The sequence below is a fragment of the Aotus nancymaae genome, unplaced genomic scaffold, assembly GCF_030222135.1.
Source record: "Aotus nancymaae isolate 86718 unplaced genomic scaffold, 86718_ANA_hifiasm-v0.15.2.pri h1tg000016l, whole genome shotgun sequence".
Classification (NCBI taxonomy): Eukaryota; Metazoa; Chordata; class Mammalia; order Primates; family Aotidae; genus Aotus; species Aotus nancymaae.
Window position 1 is genome coordinate 78,258,489 of NW_026988428.1, and position 21,285 is coordinate 78,279,773.

The 21,285-nt window shown below is 38.3% G+C and overlaps 2 protein-coding genes across 3 annotated transcripts; both read right to left on the reverse strand.

Annotated features, from left to right (window-relative positions):
* Positions 1 to 337: 337 nt before the first annotated feature.
* Positions 338 to 21,106, reverse strand: WBP11 (WW domain binding protein 11). Of its 2 annotated transcripts, none has more exons than XM_012447674.3 (12): positions 20,948 to 21,106; positions 18,970 to 19,078; positions 18,404 to 18,435; positions 15,263 to 15,356; positions 13,202 to 13,398; positions 11,714 to 11,847; positions 11,291 to 11,490; positions 10,529 to 10,720; positions 7,639 to 7,740; positions 6,919 to 7,212; positions 5,737 to 5,919; positions 338 to 3,938 (listed from the first exon to the last, which is right to left on the reverse strand). In XM_012447674.3, the coding sequence occupies exons 2-12, from the start codon at positions 19,031 to 19,033 to the stop codon at positions 3,505 to 3,507; spliced, it is 1,926 nt and encodes a 641-aa protein (XP_012303097.1). In that variant the 5' UTR covers positions 19,034 to 19,078; positions 20,948 to 21,106; the 3' UTR covers positions 338 to 3,504. The 2 variants fall into 2 exon arrangements, with proteins under 2 accessions (XP_012303097.1, XP_064233769.1); XM_064377699.1 differs by having other exon boundaries at positions 20,942 to 21,106.
* Positions 15,356 to 17,330, reverse strand: LOC105713859 (G-patch domain and KOW motifs-containing protein-like). The gene has a single exon (XM_064377700.1). It carries the CDS (start codon positions 17,228 to 17,230, stop codon positions 15,803 to 15,805), a length of 1,428 nt encoding a protein of 475 aa, XP_064233770.1. The 5' UTR covers positions 17,231 to 17,330; the 3' UTR covers positions 15,356 to 15,802.
* Positions 21,107 to 21,285: the final 179 nt, after the last annotated feature.

Here is a 21,285-nt window from a genome sequence, read left to right on the forward strand (position 1 = left end):
TAGACAATAATAATGAACAGTGTAATTAATTCTGTTCTTAACTTGGACTGTAAATTTTTCTTGAGATTATATGTCTAGAAACTGTATTGTATTCTAACTTTCTTCACAAAATAGTTATAAAAGCCATTTTTTTTTTTTTACATTTTTTACAGCATTGTTAGAGTGTTAATTCTGTATATAGTTATCTCCTGCAAAAGTGGTTTCTTACTAAAATTTGATTTATTGTATTTTACAATTTTAAGAAACACAGCTTATTTTTAAGCTTAATGTGCTTGGGGGGAAATATTCTGTGATTGGGTAACACATCAAGGAAAAACACGTTTGGGAACCCATGGTCTTCTCTTTGCACACTTCTGATTTATTTAAAAAACAAACTTTCTCTATTTGGTTGCAGCACCCACAGTGTATATTAGACCCACAGTGTATATTTACACCCACAGTGTAATTAGACCCACAGTGTATATTTAATAGTTCTAAATTTACAAACATTCCATTTTTTTTAAACCTTTAAAAAGTTAACATATAAAATTATAAACGTAAAATGAGTATGTCTTCACTTGCACATGATACATATAGATGTCTGATCTTTTTCCCCAAATTTTAAAGTTGAATTCTTTAAAAAAAATTAGCATTAGTAATTATTGTACTCAAGGTTTGAGACAGAGTTAGACACTGAAATTCATTCCCTGAATTTCCCTAAGGTCCCTGAGGGTACTACAAGGCTTTCTTTGAGAGAGAACCAAAGCCAGGAGATAGTTCTTTTGGCTTCACGGATGTTCTATTTCCGAATTTTGCCAAAAGCTCTTATTTCTAAGAACATAAAAATATGTTTTCCAGCAACTCATTAATACCTTCCTGGATCTAGAATCTGTTTATGAAGAAATCATGTGTAGTTCTGCTTGGTGACAGCTTTGAGCCCCAGAAGTACTGTAATAAGGCCGGTCTTCCAAACTAACTGGGTGAGGAACATTTTCAGATATCAAATCTGCTGTAGTTTCAATCAGGGATAAAACCGTTGAGTTCTATATGGGTGGTGATTGTCCCATCTTCTGTTGTCTGAAGAATTACTTGAATGATTTTAAAAATACTTAAAAATAACCCTATCCAGCTATATATAGAGGTATTTTAATGAAGAGCACAAACAATATACAAAATGAGAACTGAAACAGAATCTTGGATAGCATCTAGGCCTTTATGCTGATTTAATGACACGGCAGAGTATTACTGTGGTGGTCCTTAACTTAAAGCGGCAATTGCTGTCCCTAAAGTGACGTTTTGATAAGGAAATAGTCACAAGTCTATCCATATACATGATTAAAGATTTGTATCATTTACATTTCATAGCTGTAATCTAACCATTTTTGTGAAAATATTACGTAAATTATGATAACAAGTATACCCAGAATCAGAACTACTAATTAATTCCCCTTTCCTGTGGATGCACCTGATATACTGTGTCACATTTTACCACTAATTTTCAGAAAATTATACTAGTAATATTAGGAAATGCCTTTATGATAAACATCAACAGCTTTCTTTTATTAACATGAATTAGAAATCTCCGACTCAAGGCCGAGGAGGGAGGATCACTTGAGGCTAGGAGATGACTGGGCAACATAGCGAGACCCCGTCTCTAAAAAATAAATTAGCTGATTGAGGTGGCACATATCTGTAGTTCCTTGGGAGGCTGAGGCCGGAGGATCACTTGAACCAGGAGTTTGAGATTGTAGTGAACTATGATTGCATTACTGCACTGCAGCCTGGGCAACAAAGCAAGAACCTGTCTCTAAGTAAAAATGATGATTAAAAAAAGAAGTCGTGCCCAGAAAGAGTAGAAATTTCAAGTAAGATCATTAAAAATGTTTTGAATATTAGAAAGTAATTGTTTATTCTGAAACTGTAACTACAATATTGATACTGTAGGGTTCAATCCTTGATATCCATAAGATATCAAGGATTGGTAACTGAAGGTTCAATCCTTGCATCTAAGCAATCACTCAATTCACCTGCTGACCTATATTAATTTACACTAAAAAACAAACCAACCCAAAATGGTCTATTTAGTGCTTTGGCAGGATTTGCTTTAATATGAAAGAATAAATCAGTAATTTTCAAGCAAAGCCAAAACACACAAAAGATCTCAGATAAGTATCTAAAACTCCATCAAAGATATCAACTCTAAGAAATGACTTACTGTATTATTGCACTACATTTTAGGTTATTACCAATTTTTGATAGTATGGGATTCACATGAAAGGTATTTAAGATACTGTGGAAAGTAAGGCATGCCTAAACAATGCCTACATGTGTGTATGTGTTTATGAAATACACACTTTGGACCACTGGATGAATCGAGTCCTTTTTAAGTTTCAATATCTTCTAGTATAAAATGGGGTAAATACCCAGAAAAGTAATCTACTAGGGTTACTTGGTAGATGAGTTAGTCATTAAAGCACTTCGTAAAGAAATGGTATAAATGCAAATTAATGTTAAGCATTGTTATTCATTCATATTTTAATATAAAAGCACAAAACACCCACCTCTTTAAAAAGGAAAAAAAGCTAACCTTTTATGATTCATTAAAAATGGTTTAAAATGACCTTTGCCATTCCACTTGTATCAGTTCACAAAGCTCTGGAATAACTAAGCACTGAAGGTAAGACATCTTCAGAAGAAGAAAAGCCGAGCCATACTATTCCTAACACCTCTCAGTTTCTCTAAAGCCAGTATGACAATCTTAAAGAATTACTCTTTTATCCCCTAAAATTTAAAACTTAGTTTTTACCATGTTTTCAGTAAAAAGATTCTCATGCTGTATCAGAAATGGCAGTTCCTTAAATCCAAGTTTTAAATACCTAACTGTTTTTTTGCCTATAAAAAAGGTATTATGTTTACACATTATCAGTAACACAGAGTGAGTATCTTGGTGTAGAACATTTTTTATTTTTCCCATGAATCACTCAAAGTTTAGGTCAGTGGGAAATAATTTTAATCAAAGAATTGTACATTTTCTTCCCACATATCCTGCCTTATCTTAGGAAATGACACTGTGATCCATTTCATTACAAGTAAAATATTACAAAATATTTACAGGAAAATATTAAAAATAACTCAAACACAAAAGGCAAGATGAAATAAACTGTTTTTGTCAGAAATCTCTACTCCAGTGCCCACAGCACACAAGAAGAGAGTCAAAACAAAATAAGCAACTAAGATCCCTCTGATCACAAATTTCCAAAGAACTGGTGAAGAAACAGGATGAAAATGGTGGTGTGAAAGGGAATGATGTTAGCAGCACTGCTTCAATAACTGATCTATTCTGAATGAAATACTCTCTTTTATGTGCAGTAAATTCTGGACAAGGCTAAATTTTAGGATATTCCTTGAACTGAAATTAGAAAATACCCTGACAATGGAAGCAGCTCTTTCATCTAAGTTTAATAAGAGCCTCTTTCTCCATGGGCCACTGTTATAAACAGAAGCCTGTTCTGGCATCAAAAGCTGTCACAGTAGCCCTTCCATCTCTTTCATGAAAGCCTCATAGACATCATCCTTAGTTTGTACTGAGACAGGAACAGAAGGACCAGATTTGGGTGCTGCTTTGGCAAGAGGAACAGCAGAATCATCCTCTGACTTTCTTTGGGGAGCAGCAGTAGCCCCTTTATTCTCCCGACGTACTCTCAGTGCAGTGGGCACAAATCGAGTAATCTCTGCCTTGGGATTAGTGATCTGTGGCTTGGCACTGATGGTTGCTGTGGCTTTCTTCTCAATGGTGGCTGCGCTCGTATCATCCGCCTTGGGTCGCTGAATCAAGTTGGGTGGGGCACTTAAAACCCCAGGGTTAGGCAAGGGAGCTGGTGGGAAAAGCCCAGGGGGGGCAGGTCCAAGGGGAGGCACCAAAGGTGGGCGCATCATGCCAGGACGAGGTGGAGGAATACCTAAATGAATAAAATAGGCAGGATGAATACTACAAGACCTAATACAATTTAACTACTATTAAGGACATTTAAATATTAGTTGCCAATTTTTTTAAAAAAGGATAACAACTTACAGAAAATAAGCTGAACTCATGTTGCTTGCTTTTTAAAACTCAGGAATATTCTATTACAAAACAGTATTTACCTTCAACCTGTATTCCTATACTTAGAGTAATATGTTCTCTTCTTCTCTAAATCAATGTCCTACTTTAAAATATAAAGTGCCATCAACTGGTTTCAAATATTATTTCAAATCTCACATCCCAAGATTCTATTCCAGCTGGATAGTGCAGATATTATTAAGTCAGGAGACTGATCCCCATGCATTATATTTCCATACCACTTCCCCTGCACAAAAAGGTAACAATGGGCAGGAAATAAAATTTTAACCCTGGTTATTAAATGCACATGAAGGCTGAGCACGGTGGCTCACACCTGTAATCCCAGTACTTTGGGAGGCTGAGGCAGGTGGATCATTTGAGGTCAGAAGTTCAAGACCAGCCTGAACAACATGATGAAACCCTTTCTCTACTAAAAAAAAAAATTGGCCGGGCGCGGTGGCTCAAGCCTGTAATCCCAGCACTTTGGGAGGCCGAGGCAGGTGGATCACGAGGTCAAGAGATCGAGACCATCCTGGTCAACATGGTGAAACCCCGTCTCTACTAATACAAAAAAAAAAAATTAGCTGGGCACGGTGGCGCGTGCCTGTAATCCCAGCTACTCAGGAGGCTGAGGCAAGAGAATTGCCTGAACCCAGGAGGCGGAGATTGCGGTGAGCCAAGATCGCGCCATTGCGCTCCAGCCTGGGTATCAAGAGCGAAACTCCGTCTCAAAAAAAAAAAAAAAAAAAAAAAATTAGCAGGGCATGATGGTGCACGCCTGTAATCCCAGCTACTTGGGAGGCTGAGGCAGGAGAATCGCTTGAACCTGGGAGGCGGAGCTTGCAGGGAGCTGAGACTGCACCATTACATACCAGCCTGGGCAACAAGAGCGAAACTCTGGCTCAAAGAAAAAATTAAATGCATGTGGAGCAAGAGAATGCAACTAATCACAATCTGTCATCATTACTGGAAAAGAACTCATGTCCTATCAACAGTTCAGACATACATAATATTCATATACCAAGAACTACAGATTTCAATTCTGCAAATGCCACTTTTAAATTAAAGTATTATATTTTACCATATCTAAGATCCTACTGATTATATAAACTCATAATATAAACTCATAATTGTTCTGTGCACCACTGAGAGAGAGAGAGAGAGAGAGAGAGAGAGAGAGAGAGAGCGAGCCCCAGCCGGGGCACTTAAAAAAGGGGACCTTCGCATAAAACTGGCTCATTTTACTGTGGGAAACTAGAAATACACCTGCCACATAAAACAAGCCTACAAGAAAATCTGCATGTCTAACCTTGACACTAAGTAGAGGAAAGAGAAAAAACTCTGTAATTTTAAACTTTAAGTTGGTACTCACGCAGATGCATGAAACAGCTTAGTAACTACTAAAACCAAAAAATTATCAAATAGAGAATTTAATCCCATGTTTTCTGGCTAGAAGTCCCTCAAGTGACAGGCAGAAAAAAGTGCAAATACCCACTGGAAGAATTCTACTTCAAGCCAGGCCAACAGTAATTTAAAAACCACCACTGACTGTAAGATTACCTCAGATTTCAGAATACTGAAATGTGACAATATGTTTCAGAGCAAATGAAATAATAAACAGTAGGCTAAATTTTTATTATAGAAATTGAAAGTGTCACCTGGAGGTGCAGGGGGAGGTAGCCTTGGTGGGGGTCCCCGAGGAGGAGGACCAGGAGGCAGACCTGGAGGTGGACCTGGGGGAGGGCCAGGGGGTCGGCCTGGTGGTGGTCCTGGAGGTAAAAGTCGAGGTAAAGGCCCTCGGAGTCCTGGCATTCCAGGTGGTCTCAGGAATGGAGGAGCTCCTGAAAAAGAGAAAAATGATAAATTAATGTCACACAAATGTACATTAAGTAATAATTACGGCTTAAAAGTAACTCAAATATGGTTTGACTTTAACCTGAAATCAGATCAACTCCAAAAACTTAATGAAACATACATGAAAACAGAATTCATTCAATATCTGAACACCAGAAAAAGAGTACTAGATTTGTTAAGGATCTTTAATTTCCCAACACTGACCAAAAGCATACTCAATCACAGCTCTGCAGTGCTGGAAATATACAATGGTGATAAGAATTCTTAAATGTTTCCAGTATAAACTGAAAATGGAATAAAAAACGCAATGTTTTAAGGAACCCCCCCCCAAACTCATGAACATATAAGACCATTAAGAATGACATAAGATAGGTAATTTTGCTTTGTACCATTTGGAAAATGATTAGCTCAACTGAAGAAAACTTAGAAGGCTGAAAATAGGATGAAGGACTTAAATCACAAATAGCTGAAAAGTTCTCTGTTGCTTCATTTTATAATCTTTTTATACTTTCAAGCTGAAAACTTAATAAACAGACTAATCACCTTTGCCTCTAAAAAAGATCTACAACTAAAAAGACTATACAGATTACACTGACATTCAACATTCCTAACTTAAGAACACAAGACAGTATTAATTGTGTCTTACTCCCACTCATTGCCAATTTAGAACTAGGTCAACTTATCATACTAAAAAGCAATACTAAAGAAAGCCTCCATTACATGTTCAAGTTTCTGTCTGCTGTAATCAGAAGAACTTTGAAAAAAGGAGTGCTTTGGAGAAAAACAGGTGCTATCAGTAGAACTATGAGTTGCAAACAATAGTTTGGGAATGAACAAGTTTTACCTGTCCTTTGAGAATCCTTCACATCTTAGAGAATTCCATTAGGAAGAAAGAAGAAAACATGAACAATAACAATGCATAATATTTTTTGGAATGACTTCACTCTAATCTCATTTAAACTTTATTCACAATATTTAAGGCTTACCGGGAGGTGGACCAGGAGGAAGGCCCGTAGGTGGCCCAGGAGGCCGTAATGGTGGAGCAGGTGGTGGTCCAAGAGGTGGTGGTCCTGGCATGGGAGGTGCTTGTATCTGAGAAGGAGGAACAGACTGCGGGGGAGCCTGTTGCTGTGAAGAAGCAGTGGATGTGCCATCGGAATGGGATTCCTCTTTATGTTGTTTTTGTGATTGCTTTTCTGCTTCGGAGTCATCAGAATCATCTTCATCATCATCTTCTGAAAATTCCTCTACTTCCCGTCCCTCCTCAGGGATTTCTTGACCTTAAAGAAATTTTAAACCCAATAAATAGAGTTGATTTGGTTTTTTTCAGGTTGGAGAATAGCAATGACTAAATACACATGGTTAATAAATACATTCTTAAAATTAAAAACCAAATAGTCTTCTTCAATAAAATACTTAGATGGAAAAGAATAAACTAATATTCTACTCATCTATGTTAGTGTAGCATAGTGGAATGAACTCAGGCTTTAAAAGAAGATAGACCAAGATTTAAATGCCAGTTCAACCATTTACTTGCTGTGTAACTATGGGCAGCCTATATAATGGCTCCAAACCTTATTTTTGTAAAACAAGGACTTATTATTTACTTGAAGATAGTTGAGATACCAAATGGAAAAAATATATGTAAAGCAATTTTAGCATGAGCAAACACCAAAAGGTGATTCACTATTTTTTCCCTGCCTTACCTGCCATACGAAGCATCATGGCTTGAAGAGGAGTCAGTTCCTTCATATTTTTCTTTTTCTTCCTTGATTTTCCAGGCATATCTGCAAACCGTACACTCAGACCTAAGGGGACAGGGAGGGAGTGAAGTAGATTGGGTTCAACAAAATTCAGTAAATGTTTACTATATAATACTATAAAGAACTAGATATGATTGCTACTCACTACTTGGCAGAAGTGCAGGAAGAGATAGCTGTATTAATAATATGAACACCTGGATAAAAGCAATTTTCTTGAAAATATAAATTACTAAAATTGGCCAAGGAAGTGATAAGTCCAGAATATACAAAACTTAAATGGTAGCTGCAGTTCTCCTTAAAAGCTACAAATAATTTTAGGAGGAAATTCAGCCAAACATTAAGTTACAGAAATCTCCTAATAAAGAGCATAGGAAAAGAAGAAACAGGCCGGGTGCAGTGACTCACGTCTGTAATCCTAGCACTTTGGGAGGCCAAGGTGGGCAGATCATGAGGTCAGGAATTTGAGACCAGCCTGACCAACATGCTGAAATCCCGTCTCTACTAAAAAAACAAAAAAATTAGCCGGGTATGGTGGCAGGCACCTGTAATCTCAGCTACTCAAAAGGATGAGGCATGAGAATCACTTGAACCTGGGAGTTGGAGGTTGCAGGAAGCCAAGATCATGCCATTGCACTCCAGGCCGGGCGACAGAGCAAGACTCTGTCTCGAAAAAAAAAAAAAAAAAAAAGACAATGAAATGTTACCCAACTCATGAAGCTAGCATAACCCTGATACCAGAAATCATCTACTGGCCAACAGAAAATATAAGCAAGTTTACACACGTTTATAGCAGCACAATTTGCAACTGTAAAAATCTGGAACCAATCTAAATGCCCATCAACCAATGAGTGAATAAAGAAAATGTGGTATATATCCACCACGGAATACGACTCAGCCATAAAATGGAACACTATAATGGCCTCTATAGCAACCTGGATGGAGTTGGAGGCCATTACTCTAAGTGAAGTAACTCAGGAATGAAAAACCAAATATTGTATGCTCTCACTTATAAGTGGGAGCTAAGATACAAGGATGCAAAAGCATAAGAATGATACAGTGGACTTTGGGGACTCAGTGGGGAAGGTTAGGAGGGGAGTGAGGGAAAGAAGACTACAAACTGGGTACAATGTATATACTGCTGGGGTGAGGGACACATGAACATCTTAGAAATCACCATTAAAGAACTTATCCTTGTAACCTAACACCATCTGTTCTCCAAACATTATCAAAATTAAAATTTACAAAAAGGAACAAAATATGTAAGCACGTCAATTCTAACAGTGTTTTAAAAGCCAGCAATGTAATTCACTACAATAAAGAACTTACAAAGAACAAAAAAAAAAAATCCCAACAGATACATAAAAAATATTTATGATTAAAAAATAACCCTCTTAGCAAGCTAAGAAGAAAAAGAACTTCTTAACTGACAAAGGCTATTCATTAGACACTGGATAGGAGCATTCTCGGTAAACATTTTAGGAGGAGAATAGTTCCAAGTGGACAGGACTTTGGTTTTGTTTACCCTGTATCCTTAGTGCCTAGCAAAAAATGCCCTGTGTACAGTAAAAACTCAATAAATATTAGCTGAGTGAATATCAAGTCAGAGTTAAGACAGCCATTTTCATAACATGTGTGTTGATGAGTATACATAAGAAAGATCTGGTCGGGTGTGGTGGCTCGTGCCTGTATTTCCAGCACTTTGGGAGGCCGAGGCAGGTGGATGACCTGTGGTCAGGAGTTTGAGAACAGCCTGGCCAACATGGTAAAACCCCATCTCTTCTAAAAATACAAAAATTAGCTAGGTGTGGTGGCAGACACCTCTAATCCCAGCTACTTGGGAGACTGAGGCTACTTGGGAGAATCGCTTGAACCCGGGAGGTGGAGATTGCAGTGAGCTGAGATTGCACCATTGCGTTCTAACCTGGGCGACAAGTGTGAGACTGTCTCAAAAAAAAAAAGAAAAAGAAAAAGAAAAATCTCTTGGCAGAATAAAAGGAAAAGAAGGCAAGAGACCACATAGTCGCAGAAAAAAATGGAGCTGCTGTGGCTCTAATGGCTTTCTACTTTCTAGTACTAGTTCCTATCTAACGGTTCTCTATACATTACCAGCTCTATCTATTCTTTTTAACTAGCTTTTTTGTTGGCAACGTGATTCTTAAGACACAGCAGGAGAAAAATTTGTCATCAATACTAATATTAGTATTGCATAGTATTATATAAGTATTCTGTTGTAGGCTACAAAAATAATCCCAAAAGAAGCTCCCAAACTGCTGAGGTTTGACAGAATTAGCGTGCATTTTGCACTGCCAGTACCTATTACAAAGCTTAAAATGTTCTTGACAATTGTCATAACTACTTTTAAAGAGTACATGTAACTCAATTTGAATTTTGTAATAATCAAAACATATACATTATAGATACAATATGTTTCATGATTCCACTCATGAGTGTACCTGGGTTTAAATTATGATCCTGGTTCATAAGATATAAGATACCATAAAAGGGCTTCAAAGGTAGGGCTATTCTCCTTTCTTTCCTATAACATACCATAATAACATATGCTTATGCTATTGAATAGTTATTATACCTTTTACCCTAAAGTGAACTTTATTACAGACACTTTTATTACACTGTTTAATGTTTTTCCTCATAAATATCCACTGAGTACCTACTGTGTCAAAAACCTTCAAAATTTTAATATACAAAGATGAATACAGCTATGATCCCTACTTCAAAGACTTCACAGGACTTTCACAGATTCACTAATAAATTAGGACCTTCGGCTTATTTCCTCTTTATTGATCAATACCATGAATCCTTCATCTGCACATACCTGACTTCTTTTCCTCATTGTTGTCTCTCTCACCATCATCACGATGCACAAATTCATCCCCCTCACTTTCTCCATCTGATTTGTCAGTGTCACTGTCATCAGTACTGTCATCATGCTTATCTTGATCCATGTCCTCAGGATAGCCATCATCTTCACTGGTGCTAGAAATATCATCATCATGACCTCGCTGGGCTGAAAAGTGGGACGGGAACATGGACAAATAACATTATTGGATCCTCTAAAACGTGGTACCCAGAAATACTGAAAATTATGCTATTTTAACTCAAGACTGTAACAACTTAATTCTTACAAAAAAAAATTCCTGTACATAGCTATTCATACAGTCTAACAGTATTTTCATTTGCCAATAATTTTAAACACTACTTTTTGGTAATTTAAGATTTTTTTTAAAAAGAGGTTCTAATTTGAGAACCCATTTCCTTTGGCAACAATCATGTTTATATACACATACACAATCAGTGAATGTATACAACACTGTAGTCTGGACAACAAGCTAAAAGGGAACAAGATATACAAGTCTTAAAAGATAGAGTGACATCTCTAAGAAAAGCCTAATTTAAAACACAATATACTTATGTATGATGCTTTTACTTGGGTAGATCCTATAATTTATCCAACAGTATGTATATTAGTATATACATGACATCCTCTCATTTACTTCTTAAGTTCTGAGAGTGGTGAACAATATGGGCCAACATAAAAAATGGTAATTATAACAGCAAAAGAACAGTCACTTCTCACCAAGTTCAGGACTATATAACATGTCTTCATCTCGCCTACGAGGGGGAAGATCGAGGGCAAAACCAACTTTACGGCCATACATCTGCACGACTTGAGGAGGAGGTGGACCAGGAGGAGGTCCAGGAGGTTTTCTGCCAGGGGGTAAACGTGGAACACCATGTCCAAGAAGAGGAAGGATAGAAACTGCCCGAGTTGGAGGTCTGTTAAAAAAAAAACAAAAACAAAAAACCCCACAGTAATCACTTAATAATAATGAGATATTTTTCTCTTCTAAACAATTTTCAAGGGATTTCTTATTTTACATTTAATCAAATTTCATACTGTTTACATCCACATTGTATTTACCCCGGCATTAATTCTGGCACTGGACAGTCAATTTGTGCTTTTACTAAATGCGCTCTGATTGTGACACTGCTTCCTTACCCATAGGCTGAGGTTTTCTTTAGGATGGAGGGTGGCTGGGCACCAGGAAGTGGAATGTCCTGGATCAAAATGTTGGAAGGAGCATGTGGCATATCTGGCAAAGGAATACTCTCCACTTCCACATGCTGAGCATTCTGAAACAGAGAGAACCTTTCAGTATTACGATAAAAAAATCATCCACAAAGTAAACACTAAAAATGACAAGTCAGCTGTTTCATGACTCAGACATGCTTTCCAGCTAACATAAATATCACTAAAAACCCCACAAAAATAGCATCACATCAATACTTCCAAAGACTGTCAAAGAATTGAAAGAAATCTTTGTTACTGAAAACACCAAAACACAACTGTGTTTTCTCCTCTATCAATAGGTAAGTCTTTTTGTATATGATTCGAAATAGCTGTTGTTTAGAGAAATCCAACTGTTAAAAGTATCTAACACCAAAGTTACCCTGTTTAATATGCAGGGTGATAGAAAAATAATACATGTCAACTAACAAATGTATATATACAGTGGTGTAGGTTGGGCTCATTAGCTTGCCTATGTTGAATTTGTTGTGTATTAGCTTAGCTTACCTAAGCAAGTTAACTTGTACCCTTATCTATAAAATGAGGGACATATTACCTCCCTTACAGAAATTACAGCATTTGATTTTTTCTCATCTTTGAGGTAAAATTTACAAAATGTACAAATTCAGTCAAGTTTTGACAAATGCATATACCTCATACTCCTTCCCAATCCATCTCTAATATCCCCCAAGGCAACCATTGCTATATTTTTTTTCCTGCATAGATTAGTTGTACCTATTCTAGAAATGAAATCGTAATAATGAAATAAACTTAGCATGTTTTTGAGATTTATTGATAGTTTTTCTTTTATTCCATGTTGTTTTGAGTATTAGATTATTCCTTTTACTGCTGAACAGTATTCCACTGTATACATATACTACAGTTTAATTATCCATTATCTTATTAGTAAACACTAGGCTGATCCTAGTTTTGAATTAATTTCTCCTGTTTAAATACAGAGGATTAGATTTGCTGGTTCACAGGGTAGGCATGTTTAGTTTCAGAAGAAATTGCTATGAGGAAGAGGTTCAGCATGATCCATTCTCCCATTAACTTTTTAAATCTAGGTACAGATAGAGCATCCCTAATCTGAAAATCTAAAATGCTCCAAAATCCTAAACTTTTTGACTCCCATATGATGCCATGGTGAAAAAATCCACACCTGACGTAATGTGATGGGCTGCAGTTTTGTTTCATGCACAAAATTTACAAAATTATCTTCAAACTATGTGTATATGAAACATAAATTTCATGTTTAGACTCGGGTCCAACCCCCAAAATATATGCAAATATTCCACCCCCCAAGAAAAACCCCTAAATCCAAAACACTTCTGGTCTCAAGCATTTTGCATAAGGGATACTCAATCTGTATAATATTTTAGTTTATCTCTCAAAAAAAAAAAAAAAAACCTTTATTACCTTGACAGCATCAAAATACTGGCTAAGTTGAGCCCTCTTCTGCTCATACTCTACTTCTAGCTTTCTCAATTCTTTGTAAATATCTGGATTCTCTTTTTCATAGAGTCGTAGAATACGTTCAAAGGTTTCACGCAGCTTTTTACGCTTGTCTTTCAGTACTTTCTCATTTAATTGTGGCTGTTGCACTGGGTTAAATTCTGAGAGAAAAAGTAGATTATGGGATTAAAGGAGGGGGCACTTCAATTAGGTATCAACAGGTTACATAATAAAAACCTCCATATATGCTGAAAAGTTTTTAAGAGCTCTAGATACCAAACATACTCTTTTCAACTTTATTCAAAGAACTACAATTTTATTAAAATCCCCACCCCTTTTAGATGGCCACTAATTTTACTTTTCTCAGAAATGCCACCAAATTGATTAAGAATTCTTAATTAAGAGAGCCAATGCATGCTTTTTTCTGCCTTAACTAGTCTGTATTGAGTTTTATAAATTGTAACTGGAACCCTGATGAATAGTGTTGTCTTCATCCCTTTCCTTTTTCTTAAAAGAATAACAAGTTTATCTTCTTCTTTAAATCCTATTAACTATTAATCTTGGTAATTTATTCAAATCCAGAAGGTGTATTTTTACACCATACTATTCCTAGTGTGATTAGGAAAAGCGCTGAATGTCTGAGTTTTAATCTCAGCTTTGCCACTACATAGCAGTGCGACCTTGAGAAAGCTATGTAATCTCTCTGTGCCTGAGTTTCCTAACCTATAAAATAGGGACAGTGCACCTACCGTAAAAAATTGTGAGGATTAGAAAACTAGTGGGAAAAAACTGGTGTGTAGCAAGATAACTACTCAAGAAACCTCAGTTATTACTATTTTCTCCTTTTAAAACAACACATAACATTTGGGGTTATTTAATGAAGGATTCCCTGATTCCCCAAGGAAAGTAACTGTCCTTGCTGTTATTTAGACCAGACGCAAGAAGCAGAATCAGTTATAGCTGAACTGGGAAAGATCTGGGATCCTGAAGCCTGACCCAGAACTCTTACCCAGGCTAGCTGCCCAGATTCTCTGACATTATTTCAGAAACCCTGTAATAGCATAATGCCATGACTGGATTTTTTGTACCCCATTTAATGTATCATTGAGGAGTTTCACTGCATCTCTTTTACTTACTACTCTGTTTTTGGACAGACCATAGAACTTGTAAAGATCACTTTAAAATACCATTTTAAAAAGATGACAAAGGGTAGAAGACAAAGTGGCAAAAATTTGACAGGTGAAAAGCACATGGAAGTTAACTAGACTATTTTATTTTCTGCATGTTTGAAAATTTCTATTAAAAGAAACAAATAAAATATTCTACATGTTCTAATATCAAACAGAAAGGGTATTTGTGGGTTAGGATAAAATTTCCAGCAGTAGCATCAATGATTTTCAAACTTAGATGCAAAAAAAGATAACATCCAGCCATTTCATGTGATTCCAGTTATAATAAAGCAGTGATACTTAAGATGCATATGGAGAGTGAATAAAATTATTCTATGGAATGTGAAAAAGGCAAAGAATCCTGGTATAGTATTTTATATACTTGGTTTTAGGTATTTGATGATTTTTTTCCTACATCTTTACTAAAAACCGGAAATTTTTACTAAAAATTTGGATAAATTGGAAATGCCTTATATTCACAGTGGCCTGATACTTACATTTACATGGTAGTTGCCGACATTAAATAAAAGATGACAAACAAAAAACCCAAGGTTATTTCATAAACCAGATTAAGTCTTTTCCTGAAAAGCAAGCTGGCCAAACTGAGCTTCTGTTATCTCATAATAACAATTAGCTGAAAGCCAAATAACCGCTCCCCTCTTATTCTGGTATCTGGGGTCTCCAGTTTGCAACAGCCCTCTAGCACTCCATTTTGTCGCCCTGAAACTAACATTAAATCCAAGCATCAAATGCCACCGTGCTGTTCTGTTTTACTTATGCCTATGCTGCTTCACTCATTACCTGCCTGCCTCTGTATGTATCAGACTGTTACAGCTGCCTGTTTGTAAATTCTTACCCATTTCATCCAATTTCTCCATGTCTCGGATAATCTGTTTTGGATCCTTCATCTTTAAAACTGCAGCTCGAACCATCATGCGCTGTTTTTTGTTCTTAGAAAAATAAAAGAGGGGCAGAACGTCAACAAGTCAGACACTCATGAATTTTATTTCAACTTGCTTTAAGAATCTAAACAGAATTTTGAACTCCTTGACTTCGGATCACTTGTTTCAACCACCAGAAATAGCTACGTAATTTTTTTTGACTTAAAAACATTTAGACTTGTCAAAAAGATAAAGAAATGTTATTTTTAAGATGTGCTTTCTTTTCTTTTTTTTTTTAAGTATCTGAAATGGTTTTTATTATACCCTAAATTCTGGTAAATATTGGGTTTGTTTCTAGCTTCCCTACTGGTTCATCCATCCATGTCCCTTGTCCTTGTCCCAGGATTGCACCAGAAGTAGAGGATGGAACAATGATCTTTCCACCCTCCTGAAGGCAACTTCCTCATAGTGTACAGAACTGGTAACAGCCTGGGGGATGGGAGGAGTCCCATGGGTCAGTCTTCATCTGTGTCACTAGGGCCCGTGTACTGGCAGATGGCATCGCAGTGAAGCTCCACCACCTGATTCTCTCTTGGCAGTTGCACCAAAGCCTGGCTCCGTGCTCTGTCCTGGCTCAGCAAATGTCCCATCCTTCCAGCCTGTGGGCCCAGCACCACCATCACATGGTCGCCCTCTGCCTTGGGAACCAGTGTCTCCAGCATGTCTTCCCTCAGGCCTTCCAGGACTCGGCCTTCATCTATCTGACATACACAGGTATCTGGGCTTAGGACATCTTCAATTATCATCTTGATGTTATAATACTGGCCGCCTTTGTACATCTTGTCCACAAACCGCATGCGCAGGTCCCTGTGCAACCAGTGCTGACTCCTGGTGGCTGCTTTCTCAATCTTGGCTGCAGGCCCATTCTGTCGGTCTGGAAGGTGTTTCCGCTTCCTCTCTGAGTTGTCCTGCTGGATGTGGAATTCTTGATTCCGGAGGGTCTTCCGTAATGAGGCAGTTCCGTTCTGTTGCTTGAGATCCAAGGCGTTCTTGTCAAATTCCTGCTGGGAGATGGGCCGTAGGCAGTACTCACTAACAGTCACCATCCGGCTCCCCACAGCCAGACGAACCATGGCCTGAACATTGTCAGGATCGAGGCCTTCCACCTTCCCATACAGGCCTCGGTGAGGGCCAGAAACAACCATTACAGCTACTCCAGACACAAGCCCTTGAGGCTGATCTTCCTTATCCCTCCCTTGCTCATCTGGCCTTGGCATGCGGGAGGGGCCAGTAGGGATCAAGTCCTGGGCCTTGGTCAGGTTGGCACCCAGCCCTAATCCCTTGGGCCTCAGTGAGTTGACACGGGGCTTCACTACTTGATTGAAGGTGTGACCGATGCCCTTGCCAGGTTTCCAGCCCATGCCCCGCAGCATGGCCAGCCCATAGGCCTCCACAGGGACCACCTCATAATTGGCCTCCTCTGGCACTATCTCAGCCCGGGGTTCATTGCCTGCCCCTTCCCCGCTGGGGGTGCATCCTTTCTGGATCATGGGGATAGCAAGCGTGGGGTCGACACCCACATTCTCTCTCTCCTCCAGAGACTTCTTGGATTCCTCAATGAGCTCCTTCACAGCCTGGGACAGCACCCCATCCACCAAGGCCCCAGAATCTGTGGATGGCCCAGGTGACTGGGCTGGTGGCTGCCTGTGACAGCCATTCTGGATCAAAGGGATGATGAGTCCCTTGGGGGCTTCCTGGGGCTTCACACTCTGCAGCTCCCTTCCTTCCACGGATTTCAAGAAATCCTTCTCCTCCGGGGACGGCCCCGTGCCGTCTCCTGAGTCGGCCAGCCGCCTTCGGGCAGAAGTGCGAGTGAAGCCGAATGAAACTGGGGCAGTGGAAGCAGCAGTCAGCGGCAAAACAACATCTTCGGAGTCTGCCATCTTGCCCTTTTTCTAAGATGTGCTTTCTTAGGAAAGCATTTCTTTTAACTGTGAGATCTTTAGCAGTTACTTAGACATACACACTTTAAATTTCTTTTTTTTTTTCTACCTCTTATGTTCTTGAAGACTTTGGGTGATTGTTCCTGCCCCTTGTTCTAAAACCTCTGCTAGCTGAAGTCCACAATTTTCTTTATCCTAAAAAAAAAAAAAAAAAAAAAAAAGAAAGCGCAAAGGTTGAAGTGCTAAAATTATATAAGAATATTTCGGCTGGGTGCAGTGGCTTACACCTGCAATCTCAGCACTTTGGGAGGTTGAGGTGGGCAGACCAAAAGGTCACGAGTTCGAGACCAGCCTGCCAATATGGTGAAACTCTGTCTCACTAAAAATACAAATATTAGCCAGGCGTGGTGGCAGGTGCCTGTAGTCCCAGCTACCTGGGAGGCTAAGGCAAGAGAATTGCTTGAACCCGGGAGGCGGAAGTTGCAATGAGCTGAGATTCCACCACCGCACTCCAGCCTGGGCGACGAAGCAAGCCTTTGTCTCAAAAAAAAAAAAAAAAAATTTAAAAATTTTGCAGAATTTAATGGTAAACATGAAGACACAATTGAACATTATTTAAAATCTGTGTTGCTTCTATGTATTAAGAAGGCACAATACTATAAAGCAAATCCTTTCTTATTCTGTTGAAGTACTCTGCCACAAATTCAACAGCTAAGAGGAAAATGCTAATCAGGAAAATGGATATATAAAGCTAATATATCTATAAATATTAGACACAATATATATAGTTAAGCTAATGTAATATACATAATATACAGCTAATCAGGAAAATGGATATATAAAGCTATCTAGCATCATATTTATTTCCATTCTCATTAGTAGGCTTTAAAACAGTTATGTTTTAATAAATAACAAAAAAGAATTATTTTCAAAAGTATTTCACTCATTGGGAAAAGTAATCAAACAATATCATTATAACCTGTGTGAGCTTCTCTGCAAAGTTACTTCAGTTCCTTAGCAAATTTTGGCTTAGTTTATTCCACAGTTTTTATAAAAAGCATAAAGCATCTTTTCTCATAAAATTAGAAATGTTATTCTGAAACCCATTAATCCCAAATCACAAGATGTGCCAAACAATACTTAAAGTTTTACAAGATGCTTCTGAAATCATACCTTCTTTAATTCTCTCTTCCGGGCTTCCTTTCCTTTAAAAGAAGAGAGGGAGATATAATAAAACTTTTGAATCTTGAACATTAGCATTTCCTCCAATTTAATACAGGCAAGTCTTTACTGTGGGAAGTTACAGTATGCACTGTAAAATGGCAGCATCTTTGGCCTCTATCCACTACATGCCAATAGCATCCCTCGAATTATAACAAAAATGTGAAGACATTTTTGTTTAATGTTTCATAAAAAACGACGATGAGTCTGAAGGAAAAGGATAACATAAAATGCTAAACAAGGGCTCGCAAAACTAATTTGCTCAAAATTTCAAATACAAAGAGAAAGCTTGCAGCCAACTCTACTGTGTGAGTCAATCAAATTTGAAAAATATTAGTACTAATTTATTTATTTGTATGTTTAAAGTCTTAATCATGTGCCCATACAAACACTGAATATACAATTTATTCCTCTTATCACTGCTGGTCTTGTAATTAAGCCACAGGGAAAGAAATCCCCTAATATTTGCAATTTTTAGCACCGCCCTACTTCATCATTCCACACTAATGGCCACTTACGGGCTTGGTCTGTGGGGTTCATAAATTTTCCACTCTTGGTGGATGACGTAGATCTCCGTCCCATGTTGACAATCTGTATGGTTTACTTGTTCATTAAAAAAAAAAAAACCTGTGAAGGTGAAGACAAAGAAATAGCTTATATCTCCTATATTTATTTCTTCCTTTTTCTAGTCCTTACCAATCTCTGAAAATAAACATTCCTTTAATTATAAATTCTGTGAGACCGTTCTTTCCTTAGTTTTGACTTTAATGTCTAAGAAAGACGGCATCAACTTTCTTGACCATGAAAATTTAGATCTCTATCATTCTTTAGAAATATGATGAATGCGAAGCCCACTTTGAATATCCTCAAGTTGTCAATTTAACCCTTTTTTATGGATCACAGCATTGACTATGTCAACTGATACACAAAACTAGAAAATGCGTTAACGGTATGGCACAAACCATGAATATCAGAAGCCATTAGTCCTTCTACTATAACCTCCCTATATTAACATGTAACTGTAAAAGAAGAATAAGAAGGGAATGAGCATATAGATCTGGGCTCAAAACAAATACCTCACCCTTGCCTCTCTCCATGGTTTTTTTGGCATGTATCCTGCACATTCTCAACACCTCTAAAACCGTAAAAACTCATTAATTTAAGCATATTTAATTCAGATTCAGTTCTAATTCGGACATAATTCTTGACTCTCAAGAGTTCAAAACACAACTAAAAATGCAAATATTTGAAATTAGTGCTATATTAAGAGCTCCCCACAACTTAAATACTAAGACATATATTTTCTTACCAATACCTGACTCCCAATATATATTTCGTAAGGTAAGTAAAAGGAATACTTACGTTTGAGGAAAAAATATTTTGTAAGCTAAAACTTTTATTAACACAGTACACTATTACATGACTTCTTCCTCTTATTTCAAAAGAATGGGGCTTAATTTTTTGAAGCCCAGTCTTCCCAGTAATAAAGGCGGACAAATTTGCTTCCTTTTCCAAGTAGGCACTTTTTAAAGGTAAGAAATGGAAGATTTTGTCAGACGAGTTTATTACAGTTAATTTCTATTTCACCAAGTGTTCAATTGCCCCGATTTCCGCCAATGTTTCAGAGCTGTTTTGGTGGCAATTATTTCAAGATGGGGGTGACAAAGGCTCTGATTTTCAGCTTTCTCATCTAAAAAATGAGGACATCAACTACTTTACAACAAAACTCTGATGATACAATGGGATTACAAACAAAATATCTGTGATGTTTGACTCACTATTTAACTATAATATTTATAATGGATCTATATTTCTGGCCCACACACCCTGTCAAGTGGTTTCCTTTTCAGAAAAACTGGGTGGTGGGAAAGTAGCAGGGAGTAGAAGATGGGGAAGGAGGAAAACAAGCAAAATCAGTACAAATACTAACTCCCATCTTTGATTGGGTGCGTTTTTGTGCTCCCTTTCTCAAGTGTCCTCAGGCTCAAGTTCTGAATCTCCTCCCCAATAAATGAAACACAACGAATTACAGAGAATTTTACGGAAGATACTGGAGCTTAAGTCTGCACAGATTATTTTTTTGTCTACAAGCTGGGCGACTGGAAAATCAGGCCCAATAACCGTTGGGGAACTCTAAATAGCCAAAGAGGCTTCAATGACATAGGGTCCAGGTTCACCAAAGGAGGCAACAGCAGCAACTGCCGAAACCATAGCGACCGTTGACCGACCATGATTCGAGGTACGAGACGTGAAACCTAAGGCTACCAATCAACGTGCATAGGAAGCGGCCCCAACCGACCCGGCCGAAAGCAACCGCGTAACCGCTGGTCGCCGCGCCACCCCAGGCCCAGCAATACCCCAGTCCGCAACCGGGAGATCCCAACTGGGGAGAGGAGGAGCAGGGTAAAGGAGCTGGGTGTCCCCGAAGCCGCTGCGCGGGCCGCAGAAGAGACGAAAGAGACAAGGAAGAGTAGAAAAGCAATCCCATACACTCACACTTCTGCTGTGCTCCCAGGACTGCGAGAAGCGGGGAGGGAGCGATTCCCGGCCTCTTTTACTACGTAAGGGCCTTCAACTCGGCCTCTCGGACAACCCCTCAGCTACCGCCATCTTGAAACCTCGCGCCCCTCCGCAATCCTTACGTCATTTCCCATTCCTCCGTCCCGCCTTCTCTCCGCGTAGCTCAGGCCTGGAACCATAGAGAATACCCGAGAATCCAGGACCAGAGTCGCTTCCGGCTCTATACAATACCCAATTGGTTGGTTGTCGGCTAAGAGCCCGCCTCATTGGGAGTATCTAGTACAATAGGAATTAGAAGACGAAAGCTGCTATCT